The sequence below is a fragment of the Apus apus genome, chromosome 9 (genome assembly GCF_020740795.1).
Source record: "Apus apus isolate bApuApu2 chromosome 9, bApuApu2.pri.cur, whole genome shotgun sequence".
Classification (NCBI taxonomy): Eukaryota; Metazoa; Chordata; class Aves; order Apodiformes; family Apodidae; genus Apus; species Apus apus.
Genome location: NC_067290.1, coordinates 3005503 through 3024244, shown reverse-complemented (window position 1 = coordinate 3024244; position 18742 = coordinate 3005503). Strand labels below are relative to the sequence as shown.

The following is an 18742-nucleotide window of genomic DNA, read 5'->3' as shown; positions in this document are numbered from 1 at the left end:
CGGTGAGTGAACGGAGCCCGCGGTACCGGGAATGCGGGGCCGGGGAAGGGGAAAAGAGAGCGGCGGCTCGGGGAGAGAGGCTGCGAGCCTCGCACATCCATCCCAGCCCTGGCAGAGAGTCATAACGCGGAGCACAGGGAGCAGGAGTAGGGGAGAAGAAAGCGATAACAAAACAACCCAATTCATCTTGAACCACTCTTCCTAAGCACTAATTAAGGCCACTCTGCAGAAGCTGGCTGCTCCTCACCCGGCTCGCCCCAGCTAACAGCCGGCGGCGTTGGTTTCGCCCTCGGCGCAGCGCGGAGGGGACAGCGGGCGCGGAGCCAAGGGCCTCCCACACGAGCAAACATGACCGGACCGTACCATCCAAGTCACACAAAGCTGATCACTAAAAAAGGTGCAGCAGCCCGATAGAACAAGCTCAGCCGGTTCTTTTCCCCAGAAGCCGCTTGCGGTAGCTGCAGCCCCCGGGGCTGCGGGGGCTCCGGGCGAGGGAGCCGCTGGTCTCATGGGGGAGGAAGGGGAACAGGTGTCTGCAGCCCAGGGCCTCCATCGCACTGCCCGGCAGCACCGACTGCTCGAATGAAGAAGGTTAGGGTGAGTTTCTGTCTACCTACAGAATATGTATGCCCTGATTTTAAGCATCCTTCTTTAGACAAATAAGTAGCCGTGAAAGAGTACACGGCTGAGAAAAGGTGGGACGGGGGGAGGGGTTGTTTCCTTGGTTTGAGGAAGAAACAGTGATGTGTCTGAAGAAAGAGGATGGTTTAAGATTAAAATACTCCTAACTCAATATATATTGCAAATTAGAGACAAAAAATTGGTGGTTATATTAAAATATCTAGATGAGCTGAAACCAAACTTTCCCATAACGGGGCTTACTTCTATTAACAGTAAAAGTAGACAGTAAGCCTTCAAACCTACTAGGATTTCTAAATTTGTGCTTTCTTGAGCTGAAGTCTTTTCTATAGTTTAAATGCTACAGAAGTTCACTTGGGTTAAAACTCAAGTTCATTTTTGTAAATCTTCAAAGCAATTTTGTAGTGATCAGCACTTTGGCAGCTTTTGGGGGACTGAGGGGAGGAAGATGCACAATATCAATCTGAATTTCTTTGATCCTGAAGGACTCAGTCTGTTTCATAAAACGTTAAAAACACTACTCTGTGGACTTATTTTTTAAAATAGATCCTAATCAACTATTAGGAAGGCATTTCCTATTATGAATTGCAATATTAGTATGATCATTAGCTAGTTTGTGCTTATTCTCACCAGACAAACTCCGGGGCAAGGGGAGTTCTGAGGTTTTTCCTTCTTTTGAAGAATGGCAGCATTGGATTCTTCAACATCTACACAAAGAGCTAGAGTAAAGAGGGAACATCCTGCAGGATGTAAATCTGAGCTTGAGAAATCCATCTTTCTTGAAGCTATATTACTTCTGTTGTAAAACCATAAGTTTACTTCACATTTAGAATTTCCTCTGAATTCATAGATGGGTTCATCAGGCTTCATGGGTGGCTAATTTATTCTCTATCAGACAAGGAAACTTCCTTTATCCCAACCTGGTTCTTTGTACTGGAAGCCATTAAACCACACAGGAAATTGCTTATATAGTATTGGGGTATGAAACCTCAATATTTAAAGGACTAACAACTCTTCTTTGCATACATTATTTTTTGGCTAGTGAATCTCCAGTAGCAACTCTCCAAGACATGTGGAAAAGAACAGGCAGATCTCAATAGCTGAGTGATGGATTGGGCTACATTTTTAAAAATTAACTGCATTTCTGATGCCGAAAGATTAAAACCAGCTGGTTTTACAGTTCACTGAGGGTTGGAGTAAGTAATAACACAAGGTGGGATCCAAAAAACTCTGAAGATTTTTTTCTATCCCTGTATGAAAAATGTCCTGTTTTAGTGAGCTGGATTAATGGATTCCAAGAACAGAACATATCCCAAGTGAAAAGGCACCACTGTGGCTACTTAGCTTAAAAGTCACCATGACACTGCAAAATTACACTTATTTACATGAGATTTTACAGCTGGTGGTTTTGTTAACTACATCAAAGCACAAAGGAATGTTCATCTATTATGATGGTTTATTAAATAGCTCTAGCACCTATAGCAAAAGTCTCTTTTTACAGATAGGTAATGGAGTAGGGAAGATGAGACTTCTTCAGAACGGCACTACTTAATGACAAGAGCACTTAAATGCTTGTTTGTTAAGAGAGCACACTGATAAGGAACTAGCTGATGCTGAGGATGTTTAAACTGGCAGTGAAAACTAATACCATATCTGGAAGCCTTAGGATTCTAGTAATGATGGGTTTTCCCAAAATCTCTGAGCAAAAAAAAAAAATCCATATATGGGAAATACTACCACAAGAACGAGACTTGTTTTTCTAATAATGGAAAAACTGACATTTACTGCAACTTAAACTGGAAAGCTGAGCCACTGGAAGAAGAGCTCAGAAGAAGGCTGAGCTTACATATTGAAGGCCAGAACACTCTTGGGAATATGTCCATCTTCTGTTGGCGTTTTTGGGTTTAATACTCATAAATAGGCCCAGTTTTAAAGAGAGTTGTTAAAAAATGCCAGCCAGAGGAAAAAAAAAAAAGAATACATCTGTCTACTAATAATTTCAGGTTAAGACACAGATTTGAAAAAGAATATATTTTTTTCAGGAAAAAAGGTACTTGTAAATACATGTCATAGTACAATAGTATCTAGAAATTTGTTTAAATAAGTAGTCAGTTATACTGCTGAACACATGTAGACATCAACAACAACTCAGACTTAGGAAGGTTCAGTATTAGTATATAAAAATGAAGGCCAATCATCAGAAAACAGCAGGATTACCCAGGTGGGGGTGAGACAGGACACTAAAATGACACTCAGACATCCAGGGTTTTCAAGTCTCACTTCATGCAACCAGCATTAGAAAGATACAGAAGCTTATTTCAGATTACCCTGGTTTAGGTGGCATGATTAGAAGTTAAAATAGTATAATTAAGATCTCTGCCTAATAATGTTGACTCTGCTAAGGGAACTGAATATAAAACCACCTCCTGCTCCAGGTCTGTATTCCTCAGCATGGATTAGAGCTGTCAATGATACACATTCACTAACAGCAATCTTTAAAAAATACTAAAAAAACCCCACACATTAACTTTCAAGTGGCTAGAACTACAGTACACAGTTTTGTTAAGGATTCCCTAGATGTGCTTAATTTTAAACTTCAATACATGAAAGAGAAAATGTTTAGCTGCTTTCTTAGGATGAACAGATTCCAGTAACAACCTAGCTGGTATATAGCCAGATATTGACTGCTACCAGATTAGATGAGATTTTTAGGCTACTTGTTGGATATTTGTTCATATACTTTATTCCCTGAATCCAAGGACATGGATTTACTATTATCCATGTGCTAGAAGAAATTCAAGTTGATTATAACATTAAATGTAACTTGATCACTTTCATTTTTATATGCTACTCTGGAATTTACTGTTCCATTTGTGGGCTTCCCAACCCACTTCTTTTCAGCTACAATTTCCATTTGGTTTGTTTTTCCTTTTCTTAAATTGTTTTCTGAATGTAAACAAACAAACAGCACAGAACCTATTATAGCCACTTGTTCTGCTGACAAATAATGAGTCTGCAACTGTATTCATGTAAATTAAGGCTCTCTAGAGGATGAGTCACATCTAGATTATTTTCCTTAAATAATAATAGTGTTTCCCTAGCCAATGTTCTGTCAGAAATTAAATGCTAGGGGATATCTAATAATTTTTCCTGATACTTTTCATGTAGCTCTCAGATTAATCATACAGGCAACCTATAAAGTTCCCCTCCCCTCAGAAGAAATGGCCAAGGGAGGATCAGGGAAGACCTTGTAGAGCTCAGAGAAGCTGAAATATGCAACTGAAAAAGGAGAACATCATGGCTTTGGCACAAAGCAGGATGTATTGAAATGCATAGGAAAATACACTTTCTTGTACTCTTTCTTTGCCTTCCATGTCTGCTTTCAACTGTTAGTTTATGTCTACAGGAGTTACAAAACACTGTTGAATATGCATCAGTATTGGAACAATTAAAACTCAGATAAGCAGAATGTAATTTGGAGTACATGAACTCCAGTGTAGAGATAACAAAGACATAAATGCTCTGTCCTGAATTATGCATGGAAAATTAATGCTCTCAGAGAGGTGATTTTCAGTCTAAAAAAATGTTAAGAACCCAGGACAATGTAATGAATCCATAGGTAGTGTGTAAGCCTGCAGGACTCTGTAATTCACTTAGGCAAGAAATAATGCACAGCGAAACTAATACCATAAATGAACCAGGGAAAAAAAATTGAGGGGACTTATGCATGAACAGTATGTGAAATCTAAGAGCATTAATGATGAACTGTAAATAGGTAAGAGCATAGTCGAAGCAAGATTGCATACCACAAATGGTAATTATTCTTTAAAGAAGAAAATATAAAAAATATCTTTCCCCTTCACTACTACTCACTAACCTTTAACTAGTTATGTATGTTTTAGGAGAGTGTTTCAGCTCCTAACCACTCTATTCCAGCACTGAATTTGGTTTTGGTGTTTAGCTTCCTATCTTGGCACGGCCACTTCATGTTTAAAGAAGCATAAAATTGTGTGCTTATCTATACAGATTAATTAGGTCATGTGTCGGTTTTACGGTCATACAATTAACTTCTACTGCTGCCAGTATCTTCTGATCACACAAGGATTTCTCTGCACAGTAAAGCATTTTAGATGCACATTAAGCTTCACTTCCTGGGTATATACCTTACATAGTAAAGGTACCTCTTTTTTTTTTGTAACTATTTGATATTTTGTTGTATATTGCATATCCTTAGTTATGTCCTTAGACAAACACATTTTGGATTCCATTTCCATTTCTGACAGATTGCTGATGCTCCAAGGACATGCCTTCCAATCATCACTTTCTTAGGTTTAGTGTTGGGATTTTTTTGTATACTGTAAAAAATACCTAGCACATTCCTCTCTCTGGGGTTCACATACTCTCAGCATCATATATGAACCATACGGTAAAAGCCATATTTGTTGTCATCTAGGGTGATCAAATAATCAACTTTATTAAAAAAACACAACAAACCAACCAACCAACCAAACAAAAAAAGCAGAACACAGAGACACAGGAATACTGAGCAAATATCAACACCAGAACGAACTTTTCCCCAAGACAGACCCTTCTCAATTAAGCTGGAAAGTGACCGAGCACCCTGCCATGCCAGAGAACTACGCTAGTTAACTGGGATTACCTGAATCCTCCAGCACATCATGCTGTTGTAAAGGGGAAAGCATACAAGATCCGCAGTGCTGCACTGCTGCAGTACCCCAAACATAACCATCTAACTGCTATTTTCAGTTGTTTTGCTGTGGTTTTGTTGTGGGTTTTTTTTAATGGCAAAGTTTTGTATTAAACAGCACATTTAAATGACATCTCAGAAATCTATCCGTGGCAAAAAGAGCACATTTGTTCTCACTGCACAAGACAATAAGTTGAGTTTTACTGCCCCAGAAATCCAAGAGCAGCACATACACTTAGGAGTTACCCAAGAATATCAGACTGCAAAGCAAGAGGAAGATTATTGTTAGGATCCAGAACAGCATTCTTAATCCATTGAAGAGAGCAGCACCAGTAAAGGGGAGGTTGGGGTGGAACAATCAGAACACCAGAGGAGACAGTTATTTCTGAAAGACAGTATAAAGTCTTCTCCCAGGCAGACAGAGGACAGTATCTTAATCAAGTTTTGAGCTCAGATGGAGCAGTGGTGACTCAGATGCAAGTACTTAACCTCCTCTCAAAGTTAAATGCTTGTTATAAAATGCTAAGGACTCAGCCTACAAGCAAATCAGAAAGATAGCATGACTTGTGTTACTTGTGCTGAAACTACTTCAAAAGGCTTTGGAGGTCTAAACTTTTTGCTGGCAGATAGCTACAATTGTAGGTAATTTCATTCCTACTAAGGACCCCCAGCAAAATAAAAGCACAAAGATAAACAATCAGAAAAATCTGTGTTGACAGCAGTATCTAGCCTGCCAATCTGATTGATGTGTGTGGCTGTAGAAGCAACTGCTGTGATTCTGTAAAAACTAAAACCCAAAAATATCAGGTCTAATCAAGTCAAGCATCATCTACAAGCCCCAAAGTGAACTTTTAAATCTTTCAGCCTGCCCAAACATTTTCTTCCTTTTTGAATTATGCCTCACTTAAGGAAATTAAATGTAATATTTCCTCAATTAAATAAAACAGAACTATTTATTTGTAATCCTGATAGCCTGTACCCTAATATCCAGATATACAAATAAAAAAGCAGCAATAGCACAGTAGAATCATTGGACTGAAAGGAAAATGTCCTTACACAAACAAGTTAAAATTCAGTATATTGTACAGTTATAACCATAAATACTTCTTTTTCTCCTTGAAAGACTTGACAAAGTTACTTAAAAATTCAGGCTGACTTCACAATAGGCTCTGCATTCTGTTATTTTGTTGTTGTTGTTGTTAATTAGGTCTGCTTGCTATCCTTGGAACATCACCATCCAAGTTAGAGTAGTATAAGCTTAATGCCACAGACCAGGCCACAGCTGAACAATATAGCTTCTCTACGAATGGGCAGAAGTAATGACCCTGCTCTAGTTTCTTTGCAGTGCTGCATTAAGTGGTCTCTCCCTCACTGTTCTAAGGACATTCACAATCAGAACAAATGGATAAATTAATTCAAAAAGCCTTCAATCAAAGTAGCTTAAAATGAGTTGTCATGTGCATTCCTAGAGATAATTGAATAAATATGTCTGAGGAATGGGGATGTAAGCACACCACTCCTCCTATTCTATTTTCTTGCTCTGAAACTATACACAACGTTGTTTAGACACGGGACTGAGCCAAGAGGGGAAAAAGAAGTGCAGTAATTATAGCATTGCACCATGCACTCTCTTTAGAAGTTTAAGTGTGGAGAGGTCTTCAGAAACAGCCTGCTTACCTTTGCCCTCCCCAGGGCAGGACTGCCTTTGCCATCACCATTGGCACACTAAAGACCTGCACCATTTCTCAAGGTGTCCAGCTCCTGAAATCAGTATGCAGAGCACCAATCCAGCAACTCAAGACAGCAATTTTCTCTCTGCAGTCTAGTCTTTAAAATAGATTTCAGTACATCTGCAGTAGTGTCCATCTGCTACATTAGTTCTGGCCTCATTTTTCCCCAAGACAGCGTTTACATCAAAAACCACCAAAATTTCCCTGCCAACACATTCATGCAATACACGTTCATGCAAAACTAGAGAGCCAGATGTCCCAAACTGTTAATAATTTCTTCACATAAAGGAGAGTCATAATGTAAACTAAGAATTAAAGTATTTACAAGTCAGGCCAGGTTGTTCGTTCATAAAGGAAAATATTCATTTATAACTCTCCTTAAAATAGGTATGTGGAGGGAAGAGGACAATTTAGGAGGTTTGACAAAATTTGACTGGTCAGACACTAAAGCTTCAGATTATGTAGTATTCTAATTTCAGTATAACTAGAAGAGACAACTTAAGCATAGATGGAATCCAGTCTCTCCTTTGATGGTGGTAGATACTTTTCTGGAAAAAAAAAAATTAAAAAAAATTAATCTGTTCCTTCCTGGACTAAGACCCTGGGTCTTTTGAATGGGAACTGTAGGCAGGTTATCATTTACTATTTATAAAAAATATTCCTTTAATAATGGCAGGCATTAACTAAGGATTGTTTTCTTACAGAGAAATAAATCAATCTTTGAGAGGAAAATTAATTAAACCTCTGGTGTATTAATACTTTCAACACCTGAAGAAGATTATTTTAAAATTCACTAGAAACAAATAGATTTCTTAAATGTAACAAGGTCAACATGAGTAATGTAAAATAAAATTTTACCTCCTGCCTTGAACTTAGTCTGAAAATCAAGGAATTTTTTCTAGCCTATTCTTTTCCTGTTGTAGCTGTAGTTTCTTTAAAACCCATCCATAAGAGATATACCTGCAGCTGTTTCTAGAAACTTACTCCCATAAGAGATATGCCTGCAGCTGTTTCTAGAAACTTACTCCCACTTAGTCAGGACTTAATAGGTTGCACCTGCACTAATGAGTCAGTAAGGCAGCCACTTAGCATCTCCCAGCAGATTCTTGTGCCTTGGAAGAATTATCACTGTGATACAATAACAAACAAATCACAATTGCTGATTTTCCTTGTAGAAAAAGCTCTTTACAGAGGCAAAAAACTAGAGTAAGTATTTCATTATGAGGTCAGGGTTTAGAAATTCCAAAGAACTATCCAAGATCTTAGGCTGATTGTTTTCTTTAAAATTTGCTCTGTATTAGTGAGCTTTGGCTCGGTGTAATGAGAGTTAAAACATCCAAATTTTAGAGCATTTATATTCAGTATTATAACTGTTATTTTATTTGGAACTGGGTTACAGGTGAAGAATTGAACAAGTAGCTCCTGAATAGGGGTGCAACACCACAGTTTATAAAATGGTGTGTGCCTCAATGATTAAGAAGCTGCCATTGCAAGTCACAGTGCTCTCCTGGTCACTGACTGCTAATGATACTTGGTATCATCACTACTACTGTTGCTTTGAGGAGGTTTAAGGAAAAAATGTGTATGATATAGTCTTCCCTAGCACACAGCAAAGTGATCAGTGAATTTCAAAACATGGAGCAATTCTTATTATTTTCTAGTTATTTTCCAGTGGACAAAGTTGTGTAGCAAAGTGTGTTAATTCTCGTAAAGAGTGGCAATTGTGTAGCAGGTCAATGTAAACAGAGTAAGCAGAGCAGTTTGAGAGGGCACTGACCAGTAACATTTCTGCAACTAAATGCAACTTCTCCAGATGCTATTTTGTGTGCAGTCACCTTTGCTTCTTAGGAGAAGTGTTTTCTCTTGCAGTCCTGCTGGCCTGTGTGGGAGAGAGATGTAACCCCTCTGCAACATCCCTTTGCTGAAAGAGCACAGACACTGGTGGATGCAAGATGCACAAAGGCTCCTGTGCTGGGAGCCTTCTTATGGGCCCTCAAAAGATTCAAGAAAGCCACTAAATTCTCTTCCTTGTACACACATGAAAATGGGATTGAAGATATGCTGCCAAATGCCTATCCTAACTTATTGTTAAGGAGAATTCTGCATGATCTGAAAGATCTCAGGCAGAAACAGCAGCAGTGCACAGTCCTGCAGGCCAGGGAATGCAAAAAGACAATTGCAACACAAAGGCAACATGGCATTTCTGCTCCATTCTGTGAGTTCTGTGGCCAACTCACTTCCTTGGTAGATCTTTTTAATAGATCCACAGGTACAATTTGGCTTCAGATAAGCTAGGCAGGTATGAAGTATGTGCTGAGTACACAGCTTTCATGCTGAAGGTAGCTCTTAAAGTGGATTTTTTTCTTGTCAGCACACTCCAATATGTAAATCGCCCAGAGCCTTACAACACTGTCTCTGGTAGGATAATACTGACAAAGTCAGGGTTGTAGAAGATCATACATATGTGGAAAACATGCATTGTTCAAGAGGGAAAATGCAATGTTACTGTGAACTTCAATATCCTAATCCAGCCTCAAGATCTACTTGCTCCAGGCTAGGGCAAATGGTTCTTGCAAGTCCACTCCAGCAATTAATACTGTTTGTTACTGGGTATAGTCCCACTCCAGCCATATTAGACCCTAACATGTAAGTAGGCTTCTTACAATGGAAGATGTCAGAAGGTCCAAGCCAGACTAGGTTGCTTGCTCTGCATTAAATTTAGGAAAAAAAAAAAATTCTCACTCAACATTGCTTGTCTAGGGTGTCTGAATGAATGCAGACCCAAAGTCTAGATAGAAAAAAAAACCAAAGTAGAGTGGTCAGGATACTGTTTGGAGAGCAAGGGAGCCTTGGCTGGTTTTAAATCTAACATTACTGTGATGTTTAGCAGACCACTTTGACTTGTTTCTCAATTTCACTTTAATATTAAACGGACAGCTCCTTACAGAGCAGAGAAGATAAGATCCATCAGGGACTATGAACTGCTCAAATGACAAAGTGATGAAAATTACAATTATAAGACAGAATTATGACAAATACACAGTATTTATACACATGTTAGCATTATCCTGATTATCTTATGTTCTTAGTGTTCCTAAGTGATTTGCATCTCATGACATCATTCTTGGATCTTTATAGCCTCTATAAGCTCTTCCAAAACAGAAAAGTAATGAAGCTTTGTCATTTATTAGAAGACATTTTAACAATAGTGGAGCATGAGTTGAAAAACTGGACCTTGGTGCCTTTTTTGGAGCAAATGTACTCCAGATCCAGTTCTGCAGGCTGCTTTCCAAATCCTACCCTATCTGACTGCAGCAGAGCTAAAGAGAAAGTTTGGGAAGCAGTCAACACCAGCTACTGGGTCCTGCTCTATGTTTTATTCCATATGCAGTTAATAAATAACAGAGGAGAGCTGTCTAGCCAGATACCTTTGCTGCTATTCTTCATGTTGGAGACTCAATTAAAGTTGTCTTCACTTCCTTTATTTTACCATAAATCTAAATGAAAATATGTGGGGATGAAGACCAGTAATTTCTTTATGAGGTCTATGAGGCAATTAACATCAACTTCTTGATTTGACCATGTCCCATATACTTCACTCCAGCAGAAAGGTCATAGTGTACAGCTGTGGAAAGACAATGACAGACTGGGATATAATCTTTTTCTATCACCAGGCATGCTGGTTTAAGACTCATGGAGTAATTTGGTTTTGTTCTCAAACAGGAGATGCTTGAGGCCTCTCTGATCTTCTGACATCTGTGACCAGCTGCCAGTGAAGAACAGTACATGGCAGAGCCCAAAGACTGTACAGAATACAGAATTACAGAATACAGCTCTTGAGCTCACACTCCATTCTGTAGGTAATTCCTCTGCCTATGGATGCTGCTGCTGCTGCCAAGCACACATCTGCTTTCATAATACCAGGAACTTTTAAGTAAAGCTCAAGGAACAAGGAATTTGACCTCTTGTAAGAAAGCAAACATTTTAGCTTCAACCCTGATTATTGAAATAAGAAAGAGATACATTTAGCATGAAATACTGAATTACTGAAATATGAAATTTCAGTCTGAAATATTGCCTATTGAATAATCTATTGCATTGTATCATTTTGACCACATTTAGCATAACACGGACGAGAAATCCCATACATATCTCTCAGTGTTCCTTGTGTAAATACTTTGAGCTAATATATCTACAGTCTGTTTCCTTCCTCATTGCTTCAAGAGATTTCCCAGAACATAAAAACATAAACCTCAGCAAGCACTACAGGAGAAAAATGGCAGAAAATATGTATCACTTTCACAGACATTCTTCTTATATATCCTGGAGATAGAATTGGTCAACTGATCATATGCTCCAAGACTTAAAATATAATTAATAATTTTTTTGACAGAAGATTCCAAAGGCATAGATAACAGAATAGCTTATCTATTCAACTTTGAAAAGGAGTTTTTCTTCCCTCTACATTCCCTCCTTTCCTTTCCCCTTTTATTGCCAATACTTCAGTTAGTATGCTTGTGTTAGAAAATGGAAGAAATCACATGTTTTATAATTAAGGCTTATAAGGACAGTCAAACATTGGAATAGTCTCCCAAGGAAAGTGGTAGATTCCTTGGACAGTTAAAGGTCTCAGCTTGACAGGGTGCTGAGCCATCTCATATAAACTACAGTAGTACCTTGAAAGGTTGGACCTGATGATCCTTGAGGTCCCTTCCAACCTGGCATTCTATGATTATATGATTTTGATATATAATCTGACTGTTCACAAGTGGAGTGTGCACCTTGAGTTGTTTCCTGATGCAGATCAAGTGACCATGAGGCTACACACCCCCATGTCTGTACAAATGAAATCTGCCACTCTTAGGTAACACCCGCAAAACAGTATATAAAAATGAATGTGACTAGGAAACAAGCCTAACCAGGCAATTGTGGGCCCCTGCAAAATAGGTTTTGTAACAGGTTTTGTATATGCTGTGGTGAGTGTTTAATAGGTCATCCTCTTGGTTTTTAACTGCAGTTCATGTACTGCAATTCCTAGGCATTGTGGGGATACTTTTAAGGAATTTTCATTCTGAATGCTCTACTCGTGACTCATGCCAAAGTTCTAAGCAAATAAAGATAGCTCATTTATTAAACATTAATTATTAAAAAAAAAAATCTTAGGCATAAAGGAAAGGTTTGCTATATGCTCAGTCTCAGCTCCTCTTATTTCCAGTTTACTTTCCACTTTAATGCAGCAAACAGCAAGAGCACGCATGCAGGAGGGCTGTGGCTTTTCCAAGTTGTTGGAGAACAGTCCTTGTATATGTTTCTTAGGCACCTGAATGAGTTGTGAACTTCAACATCAAAGGCCCTATGTTTATATACATTTGAGAGGCTGCAAGTTGCCTATTAACCCTGAAAAATCCGGTTATTTTCCCTGAACTTTTACTAGTTCGTATTTGAAATAAAACCGGGCTGCCATCTTTAAATGTTTGAAATCTGTGTAAACCTAAATTGGGTTGGAAGAGGTTACTCATCACCTATAATTTGAACAACTGCCTACCAGTGAAAATACAGGCACTGGCTACAGCTTTAGGAGGCATTTGAGAGTCTGTGTTTCAGCTAAAGGTGTACACTGGCTGGAGGCTTTTTACTGTTTAGAATACCTCATCACTTAGCATCATGTAATGCCGTATTATTGGTGGATAATTAAATCCAACTGCCATATTCTCAAACTCTTAGATGTAATTTGTGAATAATCACTGCTTTGTTTAAAAACTAGTACAAAATATGCTAATTTGATCTTTATAAACACACTTTAAGTTGATTTGCCAGTAAGTAGTTTATGTTACGGTTCATGATCATGTATTTGATGAGACTTAAGAAATTCAAACAATGAGGACTGAAATCTCCAGGTTCTGGGGGCAGAACTACCTGAAGTCCCATGAAACCCCTCTGCCAACCATTGTGGGTTGGTTCATGGAGGTGGTTCCAGTTGTTTTCATAGAACACATCTTAAATTACCCATGAGTAAAATGTTGCAAAAAATAATTATTTAGGAAAGCCCTACAAGGGACAATACTGAGATGATGCACAGATTAGTTTTATTATTTTATTTTAGTATTATGGTGACTGAGCATATTTCTTTTATTTCCTATAGTTCAAAGCATTCCAACACATTTTCATCCAGGAGTGTAAACCAAGACTGAATTTCCAAGGCCTGGATATCTTCTCGGATTTTCATTCTGTGTTCTTGTGCGCAAGATGTCAAAAAACACAACAGAGAACTCAACTAGCCCTCACCCAGCTCTAGGTCTGTTACTGGGAAGCCTTTCACTGATCACTATTGTCATGAATATATTAGTACTGTGTGCTGTGAAAACTGAAAAGAAGCTGCAGACAGTTGGCAATTTACACATTGTCAGCCTCTCTATTGCAGATCTTATAGTTGGTGCTGCTGTTATGCCACTGAGTATTGTTTATATCCTAAGTGGTGGGTGGACTCTAGGCTCACCAGCCTGTTTGTTCTGGCTCTCAATGGATTATGTGGCCAGTACTGCATCCATTTTCAACCTCTTCATATTGTGCATTGACCGTTATCGTTCAGTTCAGCAACCACTGAAATATCTCAAGTATAGAACAAAACGGAAAGCATCCCTAATGATTCTGGGGGTTTGGTTCCTCTCTTTCATGTGGGTCATTCCTATCCTAGGATGGCATGTTTTTGTTAACAATGGGGGAAGTGAAAAAGATGAAAATAAGTGTGAACCTGAATTCTCTGAAGTCACCTGGTTTAAAGTGTTGACAGCCATTGTCAATTTCTACCTACCCTCAATCATGATGTTATGGTTCTACTACAAAATATTCAGAGCTGTTCGAAAGCACTGTCAGCACCGAGAGCTGATCAATGGATCACACCAGACTGTCTCAGAAAAAAGAAGGATACACAATAATAAGACAAAAGATGAGACAAATATTTGCCTCCAGAAGCAAATCTTAGATGAGAAGCCCCCTCCCAAAGACAAGCAAAGCTCCTTTCAGCCCAAAAATATGGAGGCAAAGCTTTCTTTCAGTAATCCTGACAAATCTTCAAACGCATTTGTTAGCAAGAGTAAGAGGAAAGTCCTTAAATGGAGCTGTTTTCCTCTCACCACTGCCCAGTCTGAGCCAGGCCTGGATAAAGCAGGAACAGAGCGTGTGTGTGTAACAAAAGAGAATGAGAATGAAGAGGAGCTTTGCTCACAAGATAGTGACTTAAGTGATGCATCAGACAACCGGACTTTCACAGAGGAGACATCCAACAGAAAGCCCTCCAGTCCTAACCCTGAAAGAACCTGCCGTCCTCAGGAAAAGACTGAGAACCAGGATTTCAGAGGGCTGACTTATCTGAGGAAAACCTGGCAGAGCCTGCATACCCACTCCAAAAGACACATTCAAGGACTGCACAGGAACAGGGAGAGAAAAGCAGCTAAGCAGTTAGGGGTCATAATGGCAGCATTTATGCTGTGCTGGATTCCCTATTTTGTGTTATTTATGGTAATAGCTTTCCATGGCCATGAACAATATTCAGTCTTACACATGTTCACTATATGGCTCGGATATGTGAACTCCACATTAAATCCATTCCTGTATCCTCTTTGTAATGAGAATTTCAAGAAGACATTCAAAAAGATCCTTCACATTCACTGATATTGGCCTGGTTTTTTTTGAGCTAAAGAGCAGCTCAAGAGTTCAGCCAAGCAAAATGTTCCAGTTTCAAAGACAAAAACACGGATAAAGTAGAAGACTTTGCACAATTTCAACTTATAAACAAGTGTTAGTAAAAGTGGAAAATATGCATTTTACATCTTTAACACATTTGAAGAACTAATTCAGATCAGGAGTCGGAAAAACTCGGACAATCTCAGAACTGTTACATTGTTGTACACATTTTACAGCTTGAGATTACCTCTTTCATGATGTAGGAAAAAATTAAAAAGGAGATATAGAATAGAGAGATCTTCAGTGCTTATAAATTATTCGGCTACAGAAAAGGAAGAAATAGAATAAGATTTCTGTGATTGGCCAAATATTTTTTTCTCTCTCAACTTACTCCATTAAACACAGGAACACATTGCTTGTGAACAGAGATCAGCAAGAGGAGGTACTTTGCATAGTCAAATAAAGACATTTCAACTGTTTAATAAAATCTCCCCTATTTATTTATAGCTTCCCCCAAATCATAAACTTTTTTGTAATGTCAAGTCATATTGTAGCCTACTGTATTTATTTGATATAATGCTTGCTTCTTTTATACCTGTATGTGTTAACTTCACTGAAAAAAAGTATTTTACATCCTAGAAATTTTGCTAAGACTTTCCATACTCAACAAACTGTCACTATCTATTCAAGAAGGCTATGCTGTTGTTTCTAGACTTACAAAATATAGTTGGTTGTAGACTACACATATTTTCTTGTTCCTACAAGTTGGCAAATAACCTAAGCATGCAGCAGAAATACCAATCCACACATCCTTGTTTTGTAGTAGGCAAACTCTTCCTACTATAATGAGACAAACTCATAAGCAGCAACTCAAGGTTGTAAAACAGAAAATAAAATACCTGATGTTTACCTTTTCTATCCTTTATATTTGATTGCATTTTATAACTCATGCTGTATAATATTTCAGGAGAAACACACAATAATTGAATACTTCAGGTTGGAAGGGATTTCAGGAAGACATCTAATACCACCTATGGCTCAAAGCTGGGCTGCCTTTGACATTACATCTTGTTGCTGAGAGCCTCATCCACAATGACTGACAAGCAGCTGTAAAAACAGCTTCATCTGGAAAAGCTGGAGGCAGCCCCAACAGAGAAGTCTGCAGATAAAGTTCACTCTACCAACTTTGGGTGTTCACTTGTTCAGCAACTGATTTAACTGTTTCTAGGTACTGACTAATTCTCAGAACCAGACATGCCCTGTCGTACAACAGGAATAAACCCCCCTTTCCTAGGTGCAGTCAGGTTTGCAAAGAAAACATAGTTCCTCAGCAAAAAAGTACAGAGTGGCATATGTTGCATGAGCTAACTTCTCAGGAAACTTTACAGAACAATTACATCAAAATAAGTAAAGAGTATACAGCTTGGGGAGCAGGAAGGAGAAGGGAGGCAGAGGAGCTCTCAGGAGCTGTATTATCTGAGTATCTCAAGACCATGCACCACCCTGTTTGTGGCACACAGTGCAACACTCTTTCCTCCTCTGCTATGCAACTAAGCGAGAGAGCCTTTTTGGGCAAACACTGTGGAGTGTGTTAGTGTTAAGAAGAAATCCTAGAACCAGGTAACTTCAACAGCTCAAGTCACGTTTGCATGCAATGGTGAGTTTATGTAAGTCTTCTCCACCTATTTTGGGAAGGATGATTAGAGGTATCCTGAAGGTTCAATATAAAAAGACTGTCCTCCCATTCATTTTGTTGTGCTAATGAATTTACCACTTCCTGAATGTTTTCTTGCTTCTGACATGGCTCAGTTAGCTTAACAACAGAGTTGTGTTGGAAGTGGAACTCCTTCAACTGAGTGCTGCCAAGAGTTTGGTGGGATGAGTTGAAGGGATGTTCTGTGTCATATATTTATTACAACAGAAGTGAAAAATGGTAGTTTAATGGTGGGAGGAAAAATTGCATTCTATGTTCTTAATTAACAATCTTGAGCTACTTAAGAGTCCCCTGTGCCATGTGTGCCCATTTTGTAAAGTGAATATGACAAGACTTACAGTAACAATACAACACTTAAGATAATGTTTTCATGATGCTCCTAAAGATTAGATATAATACACTAACTAAATGCCAAGTATTATTACCCTCTGTCAGTTTTACTTCTGTGAATTAAACACCTGATTGTCAATACTTGTATTTAAAGTATTCAATATTGAATGAAGTCCTATTATCTCTGCATTTTAATAAATTGGAAAAAATGTGTTAAAGGAATAAATTCAGTCTATTTCAATGTACCATACAGGGTTCAGAGATTAACTGAGTTCAGAGTTTGCTTTGTTCTCAAGTAGCATGCAGAAAAAAACTGCAATTAGGAAACTCAAATCTAGGAGAAAAAAAGGCACAACACAGAGACAATAATAGAAGTGTCAAAATTCATTCCAGAACACAGACAACTTTTTCACTGCAGGAGCAGTACCTGCACAAGTAGTAAAATACACCTTTTGGACTACAAAGTAGCACCTTTTGAAACACATGCTCTAATCCAGTGGCCTTTCACAAACAATTCCTCTGACTCACATTTAATTTACCTTATCCCTGAGGAAATTAAAGAAGCAGCATACCAAGTCAGCTACAGTAATTAGTGTACACTGCTGAAACCTGCTCACCCAAGGTAAATTCACACTCAGAAGTTATCAAAAAGTCTATCCTCTTTGTCACGACAATTGCCTTTTCTGACTTTAAAATGTATTAATACATGAAGCAGCAATCTAACAAAATCCCTGGACACTGGTCTGAAAACTATTATGATTATAATAAAGAGTATCTCTGGTACAACTCAAAAGCATTCAAACACAGTACTGCTAAACCTAGGCAAATAAAGCTGCCAGAATATTTTTACTTCCATTTTTATCCACAATCTTAGTGTAACTAAGTTAATAATAAAGACAGGAAGTTGTCCTAGTAGGAAAGCAAGTTAGGGTAAGGAATGGAGAAGCCTACTGCCACGTGGAGCCTAGCCTCAAGAGAATATTCCAGGTGTGGTTTCCTGTAAAATATTTTCAGTGTTTTCCTGTTAATGAACAAGGTCAGAGGATACATAGCTTTCAGAGAACATAACAAATTTCTTGGACTGGAGTTCTACTTCAATTAAGGTGTGGTGAGAACAACCAACCTTGCTTTTCAGAGGCAGAAAAACATATTCTCACAATTTTTTCTGTGTCAAGGCTGACATCTAGTGGGTAACGAGAAAAATTCTGTAAATTCTGCAAATGCTGTGTCTCATGGAAATTTATTAAAGTAGGGGTGCAATTAGCAACGGATCCTGCCATCTAGTACATGTTTCTTTTCCCATTTTGGCTTCATTCCATAATCTTAAAAGGACTCTGTTACATGTTCTCTGTGAGACTACTTGTGATGCACTTTGTGATAGCACAGTAAATTAAAATGTCTGATTCACTTAAAAAATGTATTTCTGATCCTAAGATATTAATATAGAAGTACTGTAGACACCTCTGAATAGTTCTAGAGCAGGTCCCACATTCTGCAGAATGCTGTATCTTTCCACTGCTATCAGGGATGCTGCAGGACTATTCTAACTTAGCTAGGATGACTTAAGTTCCTAAACATGTGAAAATACACTAGAAAGTCTTGGTGCATGCATATTTTCCACCAGTTCATCTGGAAATGGCGCATTAAGTTTAAATACTATGCATACATATTCACTTGTGTTAATTAATTAAGTACAATGAAAAAACTATTAAGTTTCATCAAATTACTTATCTATTGAAGAGTTGGATCACAAAAAGAACAATTAATGTTAACACCATGTAAAAAATAGTTTATGAACATATTTTACACCCCTGATACTGAATTCCAAATTATATTTTAAAATTATACATACCTGATACAGGAATAAATCACTTCTACACAGCCATCTTAACAGTCTAAAATAGAAATATAAAAATAATCAAATGTGAGATGTACACT

The 18742-nt window shown here is 38.2% G+C and overlaps 1 protein-coding gene across 3 annotated transcripts; it reads left to right on the top strand.

The window, feature by feature from the left end:
* The first annotated feature begins 499 nt into the window (after nt 1–499).
* HRH1 (histamine receptor H1) lies at nt 500–16924 on the top strand. Of its 3 annotated transcripts, none has more exons than XM_051627928.1 (3): nt 500–591; nt 10801–10937; nt 13220–16924. In XM_051627928.1, the coding sequence occupies exon 3, from the start codon at nt 13324–13326 to the stop codon at nt 14746–14748; it is 1425 nt and encodes a 474-aa protein (XP_051483888.1). In that variant the 5' UTR covers nt 500–591; nt 10801–10937; nt 13220–13323; the 3' UTR covers nt 14749–16924. The 3 variants fall into 3 exon arrangements, with proteins under 3 accessions (XP_051483888.1, XP_051483887.1, XP_051483886.1); XM_051627927.1 differs by having other exon boundaries at nt 500–597; nt 10801–10933; XM_051627926.1 differs by having other exon boundaries at nt 500–597.
* Nucleotides 16925–18742: the final 1818 nt, after the last annotated feature.

Bases quoted from the DNA above. Each gene is read 5' to 3' on its own strand.
- HRH1 (XM_051627928.1), top strand. From the start codon at position 13,324: ATGTCAAAAAACACAACAGAGAACTCAACTAGCCCTCACCCAGCTCTA.